Source organism: Phaseolus vulgaris, chromosome 3 (genome assembly GCF_000499845.2).
Source record: "Phaseolus vulgaris cultivar G19833 chromosome 3, P. vulgaris v2.0, whole genome shotgun sequence".
NCBI lineage: Eukaryota > Viridiplantae > Streptophyta > Magnoliopsida > Fabales > Fabaceae > Phaseolus > Phaseolus vulgaris.
The window spans coordinates 3,237,915-3,248,973 of NC_023757.2; the positions used below are offsets into that span (position 1 = coordinate 3,237,915).

The 11,059-nt window shown below is 25.8% G+C and overlaps 2 protein-coding genes across 2 annotated transcripts; one reads left to right on the forward strand and one right to left on the reverse strand.

Annotated features, from left to right (window-relative positions):
- The first annotated feature begins 993 nt into the window (after positions 1-993).
- LOC137805757 (protein C2-DOMAIN ABA-RELATED 9-like) lies at positions 994-4,678 on the forward strand. The gene is made up of 3 exons (XM_068605683.1): positions 994-1,113; positions 2,889-2,984; positions 4,373-4,678. The coding sequence occupies exons 1-3, from the start codon at positions 1,000-1,002 to the stop codon at positions 4,676-4,678; spliced, it is 516 nt and encodes a 171-aa protein (XP_068461784.1). The 5' UTR covers positions 994-999.
- Positions 4,679-5,837: 1,159 nt separating this feature from the next.
- On the reverse strand, positions 5,838-7,633 carry LOC137806288 (MLP-like protein 328). The gene is made up of 2 exons (XM_068606311.1): positions 7,363-7,633; positions 5,838-6,189 (listed from the first exon to the last, which is right to left on the reverse strand). Exons 1-2 carry the CDS (start codon positions 7,556-7,558, stop codon positions 5,936-5,938), a joined length of 450 nt encoding a protein of 149 aa, XP_068462412.1. The 5' UTR covers positions 7,559-7,633; the 3' UTR covers positions 5,838-5,935.
- Positions 7,634-11,059: the final 3,426 nt, after the last annotated feature.

Below are 11,059 nucleotides of genomic sequence, written 5' to 3' on the forward strand. Positions count from 1 at the left end.
ACATACTTCTTTAACTTTTTGCATTCCTATATCAAATACAAACAAATGTACTTTCAATATTATAAAACTTTTTTCACAATCTTTTGAATTTGCTAAACTTAAATTATTTTTACTTAAATTTTTCATTTTTACAATGGATAATTTTCCATACAATCAAACTTTGCAAAGATAAAAATGTCTATTTTTTCAATAAATTTTTGCACATATGGTATAATGTCCATATGAATTCCTCCAATAGTATACAACAAATTTAGAAATAACATATTTATAAGATCTTCATGCATGTTTGTGTTTTTGCCTTTTGTTATCTTCTTTTTTTCTTCTATAATTTTTTTTATTAGTTTTTAATATACAAATCTTCACTTGGCAACAAAGCAATATGAATAATATATTTAAAATTTTTGTTTCTATCGAAAATGAGCGGGTAAGTACAAATTTTAAAAAGACAAATTACATTCGGTCGAAAAAGAAATGGGTGAAATCCTCCTTTAAAAGTTTCTCTTCAATAATTTAAGATATGACTTGGAATCATTTTCTTCTCTTCATCTACCTTGGTATCTTCTTTTAAGCTCATGTAAGTCTTCAAAATAAAGTGAAAAAAATAAAGTAAATGATTTATGTAATTAACAAAAAGTTGGTTAAATATCTTATGATAAAAACAGAAATTACCTGCAATTTTCTTATTAAAACTAATTTACTTTGTTGTTAATCATGACGAGAACACATGAGAAAAAAATGTTGTATGATTGAGCATCCTTGTAGGATCTCGAAACAAGAGGAACCACACATTTAATTGTAAGCCAAAATTGTTAAAATAAAAAACGAAATCTAGGTAAAACTTATAATTAGATTTCCGAAGATAACCCACCCAACCTTGGTTTGTTTTGGAGCAAAATAAAAAATCCAAATTTTAGATGTGTTCAATTTTTTGTTCATACATCAAAGTGTTTGTTTTGTTTTGCTTAGAACAAGAGTTTTTAGGGAAGAAGTTGTGTTTTAATGGACAATACTGTGTTGGGTATTCTCAAACTTCGAATTAAAAGAGGCATTGATCTTGCAATTCGTGATGCACGTGCCAGTGATCCATATGTTGTTGTCAAAATGGGTGATCAGGTTTAAATTTTGCCATTTCTGAGTCCAATTTTTTTCCCTTTCAAACTTCATTTAATGAGTAGTGATTGTTTGTTTGTGTTCATCTTCAACAATTTGGAGAAAACCTCTAGTTTTTTTTTTTTTTTTTTTTTAAATTTGTTTAACATTTTTTATGATGTTTTGTGATTTGTGGTATGATGGGTTTTGAAAACTATGCATTATATTTCCTGAGAAACTTTGTTGTTCTTTTAAACCATTATCCTAATACATGAATTTAGAAACTAAATTAAACTATTGAAAATGTTACCGTAACAAATTAAAAAATAGTATAAAATGTGTGTTGTTTTATTCCTCTAAAATTTGAAATTCGGTTTCTTTTTTTCTAAAACAAATATTTTGTTTCTACTCCCTCTAATTTTTAAATGTATCACTTTAGATGAATTAAAATTAAACTTAAGATATTTTAGAAGATCAAAAATATTTTTTGTTCGAAAAAAATTACAAATTCTCAAAAAAATTTATAAAAAAATGACTTTCAAATTTTAAAATTTTAAAATGAAGTCACTTATGAATTTAGAAATTTATTTTAAATTGCATAATTTAAAAGTCTATTATGAATTACACAATCCTAGAATCATATTTTTTTGTTAAAAATAATTTCTAAATTACACAATCATAAATGTATTTGTTCATAAAATAAGAACTTCTAAGTTAAAATTCACATCAATATTATAGAATCTAGAAGTTAAATTTGACTTCCAAATTAGTATTCCATTTCCAAATTATGTAATCTGGTATACGTTTTAAGTTTTAGGTTGCACAATATAAAGATTTTCAAATTACACAGTCTAGAAAAAACCTTAAACTGACAAAGTGGGGATTTTAATATTCATAAGGGTGCAGAAAAAGAAAAGTATAGGGTGCATAAACAAATTCTCCTGGAATTGATATGGTGAATTCTGTAATAAGTCCATTTAATTAGATTTGGACTTTTCCTGAAAAAATTTCTAGGAAAATTCTTCCTGCACCTCCAAGAATTTCTTCCTACACCCCATACTTACACCTCATACTTTATATTTTGAAAAATACTCAAATTACTTTTTTTCATTGAACACTTTTTTTTAGTTCTGTAATACAGAGACTTTTTGAACTATAGAATTTGCAAGTTAAAATTTGTGATTTTTTATATTATAAAATACAAATTACATAATACAAAAGTTATATTTCAAAATATACAATCTCAAAAATAAAATTTGTATTCTAGAATATACAATCTAGAATACAAAATTTATATTCTGAATTGTACAATTAAGAATACAATGTATTTTAGATTGTACAATTCAAAATAAAAATTTTGTATTTCAGATCAATCTAAAATACAAATTTGTCTTTTGAATTGTAAAATATTCAAAATGAATAATTTTAAAAATATGGGGTGCATGATAAAATCATGGGGTGCAGGAAGAAAGCCCCAAGTTTTAAATACATAATCATTTTCAGAAGCTATCATATCCAGAACTAACATTTGCCATAAAACAAATACGTTTTTGAATAAAAAATTGTCGATGAAACACTTTTTTTTTGGATCATTAAGATTATATTTGGACAAGTTTCTTCCCTACAAGTATTTAAAAGTAAAATTAATGTTGCATAAATTAAAGTTAGTTTATATATAAATTAAAAACAAAAAAAAGTATATATGAAAGTACTTATTAATTAATTATGCATAAATTAATTTTAATTTATAAAATAATTAATTTAAGTTTTGTATAAGTCTAAAGATTTATTTCATGCAGCATATGAAGACTCGTGTTATAAAAAACAACTGCAATCCTACGTGGAATGAAGAAATGACCCTTTTTGTAAAGAACGTTGAAACCCCAATACAATTGGTAAGTTCTTTCATCCAAAAAAATAATAATGTCTTATCCTAATAAAAGAAAATCAGTCATCAAAGACTTATACATAATGATTTAAGCATTGTACTTGTAAAAGAAAAATAATAAGAGAATTATTTTTTTATAAATTAAAACTAAGTTAGAATAGTTTAAGTCACATAATTTATTTATTTTTCATTAATTTTTATCGTACTACATCCATCATATCTATGTTATTGCAAAGAGTTTTCTGTAGTGCTATAAGAGTGTATGCTCAATTTTATATAACATTTCTACTTTCAAATTAATAGTTAAACAATCTTTAAAGAAGTGTTAAGAGAATATCAATTATGATGAGAAGCAATTAAAGATTCAAAATAATAATAAAAGAATAGAAAAAAAAAGTGACAGCTCTTTTATATTTGTTCACTTTCATCCCAAAACTAAGTAGATTTTATAAATGTTAGAGTAATAACATAATATCTCACAACTAAAATAAATAATGAAATAATACATGTCCTAGTTGGATTCGTTTAAAACACTTTCAAATTTACATTATGTAATTGGTCAATTCAATATTGTAATTAATTACATAAGATTATTTTGTTTTCAAAAACATAGAATAATTACCATGCATACCACTCTAATAATGAGTAATTGATTTCAACTTGGGATAATTATTCTCTTCTTTAAATCAAAACTTGTATGAAATTGATTAAAAGGAAAGTATTTAATCAATTATACAATTCACCAACCTTATTTTAATCAAATAAGATTTTTTTTTTAGAATATGGCTTGTTTAATTATAATATTTGAAAACTTTCTTCTAGGTTCTTATGCTTTGTTTCTAAATCTTAAAAGAATTTAAATCAACAAGCATGTTTCTCATGATTTCTATGCCTCTTTCACGTCTACATCTACTAAAAAAAAAGTTGTAATTAGCTGTCAAAAAAATTGAGAATCAAGTAAGGAACATTATTAGTGTCTCCAAATCCTACATAATTGAGACACAAAATTAAATATTAATTATAGTGTGGACAAAAGAGGTTTTAAACGGACACTAAAATCATAAAAAAAAAATAGTTGTGTCCCCCATAGTCTTCACTAATTCATTAGCAACATTTAGATTAGTGTCAACTTAATGAGACACTAAACTCACTCTGAGTATCATTTAGTGTTTTTCTTTTACTTTTTGTGTGAGTTTTTTGAAAAGACTAATATTATTATTTCTTGTACTGCGATGACAAGCTACCCATACCTAGGGCACAAGTGAAAATTCAAATCATGAACAAGATTTCTGTAACTTTTGCATTATTAGCTAAAAAATTGAAGTTTTTGTTCTTAAACACCAAAGTACCCAAAAAATTGATGATGAATATTTTTCATTTTGTTTTTGTTTGCAGACAGTTTTTGACAAAGACACTTTCACTGTGGATGACAAAATGGGGGAGGCAGAGATAGACTTTAAACCCTTTCTGAAGTGTAAAAAGATGGAAATGAAAAACCTCCCAAATGGTTGTGCACTGAAGAGGATCCAACCAAGTAGAACTAATTACCTTTCTGAAGAAAGCAGCTGCATTTGGAAAGATGGTGATGTTATTCAAGAAATGATTTTGAGATTGAAAAATGTTGAGAAGGGAGAACTGGTTGTGGAAATTGAGTGGGTTGATGTTATTGGTTTTAGGGGCTTATCGCATGTAAAACTTTGAGAATGTTTTCATATATGAAGCATTAAAACCTAGGATGCAACTCTAGAGCCTAATGGAGTATTAATTTAATGTATTCTGATGTAATTTTTTTATTTTTTTTATCCTATGTTGGGGTGACTAACTTGTAACAAAGGAGATCGTATATGTTTTAAGAGTAAATAGATTAATATAAAATATTTGTTTGTCTTTCACTTTGTTTTTTTTCTTTCGGTCTCGTTTTGGTACGTGTGTTTTTTAAAAATCTTAAATTTGTATGTTTATAAAATTTAATTTTTTATATCTTATTTGGTTGGAAGTTATTTTTATTATAAGATATCATAGAAGACTTGTGAAAAGAATAAAGTCTTTTTTTTAATCTAGTGTGAGATTGTTTATTACATTTGTTTCTGAATGAATGTTTATCTTTAGTGTTCCGGTTAGAGAGATGAGATTTAGAAAATTATTGAATGACTTCGTCTTTTTCCTTTTTATCGGGCGGTTGATTCACACTTCAGCCTACTCCTTTGGATCTCGATCGCTTGGTCACTCAATCTTCTAGGGAATGTCAAGTGGGAGTACCTGCAGAAGGCACTCTATCACTCAAGTCAGCAAAGGGTGTTCGACATTCGGTTGTCAGAATACAGTAATTAATGACGTACCTACCTATGCGCTATTTATATTATTTTAGTAGACATAACTTGTTGGACCGGATTAGTAATGTGGGTTGTATTTAAGGACGTATTACCTAATTCTTAATGATGATTTAACTTTATTGACATTGATTTTAGTGTTAATGGACCGAAGGTATCGATCCATACAGACATGCATCATTCGGTCGACTCGGCTATGGGAGCCGAACCTGATATTCATCGTTCGATCCTTAATAGTACAATTTCGACTAGACTTTGAAGTTATTGAAACAGAATTTCTTGCAGACCATCCGTCATACCCATATACTACTAGTAAGGACCGAATATGCTTCAACCTCTCATTTAATGATATGCTCCAAGTGTCCATAACTAGGAGTTTGTTAAACCTCCTCAATATTCCATAATTGTTGGTCATAGATTAATATGTTGGTCACGTATATTAAAACTTAGAAATTATTGCGATATTAATGTCAAATATGAACCTGATGTTGTTTCATACTTACATAAAATAAAAAACGAAAAACCAAATATTCATCCTCGTTCAAACCTCCATTTATTCATACATGAACAATACACAGTTTTGATACATTATTAAAATCTAAATTTGACAATTAGAGAGTAAATGACCTTAACCTTTGAGTAAATTAGCGTCAATGTCTCTAACAATATTGATGATAAATTGCTGGTATTTCTTTGGTGGAGGGATTTGCTCATTCAACTTCTCATATTCTATTCTTAGTTTCAACATTCCTTTCTCAACCTTCACAATGGCCTTGTAGCTTTTGTACAACTCCAAGGCATTTCCTCCAACAGCAACATAACTTATTTGTTTCTTCACTTCATCTATTATCACCTTTTCCTTGAATATTTCCTCTTTTCCCTCTGAGTAAAACACTCAACAAAATCATAAAGCCTGTTAGGAACTATCAAGGCCAAATTAAAAAAAATATATAATTTGAAACTATTCTCAAGCTCAACGATCTTAGACAATCTTATTATATATCACTATTTATAAAAAATATTTATACTAATAAGTTAAAAAACTATTATACTATATTACAATAATATGTTCTATGTTATATAGTATCATTAGGGTAAATAGTTAGGTAAATATAACAAATATTAATATTTCAATTTTAGTATAAAAAAGTTATAGTTATAATATAAAAATGTTAATTCCATTAATTTTATTTGAGTTGAGATAATTTTATTGGAGGAAGAATTGACATTAATATACAATTAATCTTCAAAGAAATTTTTACTCTTTATTTTTGTTTTGTGAAGTTAATTGTTAGTGATTCCTACAAAATTATTTTGAAGATAAATTTTCTCTTTAATGGTTTGTCTAGATTAAGGGAGGATTTGAGAGATTGAATTTGAAAGAAAAATATAAGAAAAGTAAGGTTGATTGAATTAAGGTAAATAGATAATTAAGTAAAAGTAAATTTTATAAAAATTTGTGAATGCGATAGATATAATAAAAATTGTAATTTTTATTATTTTTAATTATTTTAATATTTTATTATTAGTTTATATATTATTAGTATTTCTTATTATTTTATATATTATTATTTTTATTATATAATTAATTATATTTATTTATTAAAAAATAAATATTAATGAATTAGTAATATAAAAATAATATATATAATTAATAATTATGTATATATAATAAAACATAATATATAATAAAAAATAATCTTTCTTCCACAAATCTTCGTTGTCTTGGAAAGAAAAAACACGTAAATCAATATATTTCTTTTTTACTTTTTATTTATTAATTTTCGTAAAATTTTCTTTTTTTCCTTGATTTCACAAATCAATTTTTAAAAGCAAACAGACTATAAAAAATACACGTGACAATTACCAAAAGATAAAAACAAATGCTCAATTTAGTGTGAATATAATAATATGACTTTAGTTTGATTGAATGAAATAATTAAATAATTTCAGATGTTTTTTAATTTGGTTAAATATAAAGATGAAAATAACACATTAAGATCATTGAAATTAACTATTTAATGACTCTAATAATAATAATAATAGTAATAATACCTATGTTATACTTCCAAAGCTTGACAGAGCCTGGAGTGTTCCAATCTCCTTGGTGGATCTCAACAGCATGCAGCTTTTCACTGTGAACGTTGCTTGGAATTTTCTGGTTTTGGCTCTTTAGAAAGTTGTAGAACTTCTCTCCACTCGATTTCAGTTCCACCTTTTCCTCAAGAACACACATTTCACCAATTCCCATTTCTCAAATCACCTCAACTTCACTACTTCTTCCTACTTCTTCTTCTTCTTCTTATGTTCCCTCTCTGTATCTATACATATATATAAGAGTTGAATGAGATGTTACTGTTCCATTTATCAATTAATCTCTTCCACCAATACAAGTTGAAAGAACATGTCACCACTTTTCAATCAGAATCAATTCACATCAAACTAAATTCTGAATATATATATTCGTATTCATCTCATACTTTTTTTTTTAATTTAACGGTTAATAAATTATTTACTAATCACTATGCATTCAATTAAAACAATAATAATCCAAGCTCTTAATCAAATAATTAGGTATAAAACACACCTGTATATACAAGTAAATACAATTAGATATAATAAGTAAAGATCGTTTAGATGATATTTTTGCTTAAGCGAAAGTAGTTCCACTAAGCAAGGGTATCAGGTGGAGTACTCAATAGAGTGACTCAAACAATACTTCGCTTAAGCATATCTGCCTTATCTAGAGTGAAGGTATCAAACGATATTTTTAATTAAGCAATTTAGATGAAATCTTTAGTATTAACACTTGCCACTTAAACATGACAATCTTCTTAAATTTTTGAAATATTATCCCAAGAAAGATAGGTGGATCACTAATGGATACACTAAAAGACTAAGTATTTCCTAGTTAGAGTTTTCCCTAGACTACTTTTAAAAAATCTCTTAGTAAAAAAAACTTCAAAAAGATTTTCTCCAAATGTATTATGTGGTCTACTGTTACTTACAATTGAGAGATTGAATGCTACTTTGTCATGAAGGTCTAAAAAATAAAACAAAGAACAAATTAAAGTGCAAGAAAAATGTAGAAAAAAACTTAAGTTAAAGTGCAAGTGACACTTTGAGCGTCTTGACAAATTTCCACAACTAAAAAACGCACACCTATTACAAAGTTTAGCTAAGGAGATAGGATTGCACCAAAGATATTTTTCCAAGACACCAAAGCAAAGGAAAAAGATGAGCAAAAGAAATACAAGAATTACACAAAATTTAGTAACAAAGAAATGAAATTAGCAATGGATTTAGCTCCAAAACTTTGTATTTGCGACGATTTTTCATTTCATGAAGAAGGAGATATACTCTTACGTTCACAATGGCTAGATAGGATTCACAAAGACTACTTTCCTCTAATCCTCTATACATAAATAAAAAAACATGTTGAAAAAGATTGGTTGAAGTTACCAATGACTCTTAACAAAATCGTTGTGAGCTTTAATAAAACATTATTTATGTTCTTTAGTTATCTAGAAGAATGTACTTCATTTGTATTCGTCTTAGGATGTTTTTTATCCTTTGATGAGTGAAACTATGATCTTTATATCACTTTCTTTGTAAAATTTTGTTTTAGCCAAGAGTGATTACGTACACTTTAATGAATACACATATTGTTTAGCTAAAAGTGGTTGAATTCTAAATAAAGCTTGGTTGATTAGGCAAAAATGGTTGAGATCCAAGCAATTTTTGGTTGTATTTTGTAATGGTAACATGTTTAGTGAAACTTAATCAAGTTGATCAAAAATTGGACGTAGTCTTTATTTGTATACAATTATGGAACTGCAACTAACCAAAGAATGAGAGTCTTTTTCGAACATTTACAAAAACTTTTGAGAAGTCAAAATTGTGTCTAACTATGTTTCATCAAATTTTGATCTTATAAAAATCTTTAAAAAGTTCTACCTATTTTCAAAGTGTAAATAATGTTTTCACGTGATATTGGTGAAAAAAAAAGAATATTTATATTATATATATATATATATATTCATAATTATCCCTTGCTTATTTTTGTTTTGTTCATATGTAATGTTAGTTAATAAATCCATTGAAAAAATGTATTTGTTAGCATAATAAACTCTTTCACAAAATTCATTTACTCAAAGAGCTCTTGTTCAAGTAATTGTTGAGTCTCTTCAAGGACCAACTAGATTTAATCCTAAAAGTTCTAATACAATTTTAATTCTTTCTTTCTTTCTTTTCCTCTTTTCTTCTCTCTCTTTATTTATGCAAGCAGTGCACTCCATGCTCTTGCCACTTACTTTCATTATTGTTCTTCTAGAGTTTTACTTTGTGGGCTACAACAAATTGTATCTATATATATATATATGTATATGGTGGAATTATATTCATTCCTTTGCAAAACGATTAAAATATTCCTCCCGAAAATTGTAACTAATAATTCAAACTACTTTCAACTAAATGAATATTTTCCACCAGTATTTCAACTTTTGCACCGTCTACTTCATGAAGCCTTGAAATTTTGCTTTTATTGAACTTCTTGTAACCCATTGTACCGATTTTCTTTGCCATGCAACGCATGTTAAGTTTCTCTACTAGTGTATATGGTTTCATATCATCAATATAGTGTTACATATCATTTAAGAATGTTAAGAATAATTTTAAATATTTTTTCCTCCTCTAATTTATCAAAATGTTTTTTAAAATTAAAATTGTGATAGAACACATTTAAAGTTTGAGTCCATTCTACAAATTATACATTAAGAGAGAGGTAAGGGTAATTCAATAAAGGAAATGGAGAAATAAAAAATAGAAGAAAAAATCTCAACGGTGACTTAGAAATTATGATTTTGACATAGTTTATTGGTTAGTGGTTAATGGGATATATGCTTTGTTATAAACTGTAGCACCACTCGCAGAAGCATTTTCCTTTTTCAGATTCTGGCTAGGCTTGGATAATATCATGAAAAATATTTAGCAGCAACTAATCTTTTTGAGAAAAAGAATATTATAACTAAATATTATTTTATAAATTAAAAAATTATTAATATTTAAAGTAAATTTTATTATTAATAAAAATTTATAAAATAATTTTTAAATTGATATTCAAAATTAATTATCAAATTTTAAATTAATATTTAACTTAAAAATTAAAAATTAATGTAAAATGTAAAATAATTAGTACTTGAAAATTTGATAGTTAATATTTAATAACAATTTAAAAAATATTTTATAATTTTTATTAATAATAAAAATTATTTTAAATATTAATAATTTTTTAATTTATAAAATAATATTTAGTTTAGTTGTGATTAATTATTTTCTATCTCTAAATTATTTTTATTAAATAATTTTTTTTAAGTATATGACTTACTTAATCTTTTCGTTCATAAAAAAATTATGGAGTTTCTTCGTATAAAACTTAATTCAAATATGTGTAATAATTAAAAACTTTAAGATTGAACTTATTGATTTCTATAGTTAAATAAATAGATAATATTCGTCCATTTTTATTTTCAAACCTATAAAATATTCAAATTGGATTTAATGATCCATATAATTAAATAAATAGATAATAATTCGTTCATTTTTATTTTCAAATGATTAGACCGTCTAGTCTAGTCATATGGAACCATAAGACAATAAAAGTAGGTTATAGAACTTAATTTTGTTACAAGCATCACTGCACCAAAAGAGATTCTTGTGTTTGCACTACCAATTATAAGCATATAAAATATAC

Excerpts from the sequence above, each read along its gene's own strand:
- LOC137805757 (XM_068605683.1), top strand. The coding sequence starts at position 1,000 with ATGGACAATACTGTGTTGGGTATTCTCAAACTTCGAATTAAAAGAGGC. Across the intron at positions 1,114-2,888 it reads TTGTCAAAATGGGTGATCAG|CATATGAAGACTCGTGTTAT; the intron begins GTTTAAATTTTG and ends TATTTCATGCAG. Across the intron at positions 2,985-4,372 it reads TTGAAACCCCAATACAATTG|ACAGTTTTTGACAAAGACAC; the intron begins GTAAGTTCTTTC and ends TTTTGTTTGCAG.
- LOC137806288 (XM_068606311.1), bottom strand. The coding sequence starts at position 7,558 with ATGGGAATTGGTGAAATGTGTGTTCTTGAGGAAAAGGTGGAACTGAAA. Across the intron at positions 6,190-7,362 it reads GCTTTGGAAGTATAACATAG|AGGGAAAAGAGGAAATATTC; the intron begins GTATTATTACTA and ends TGTTTTACTCAG.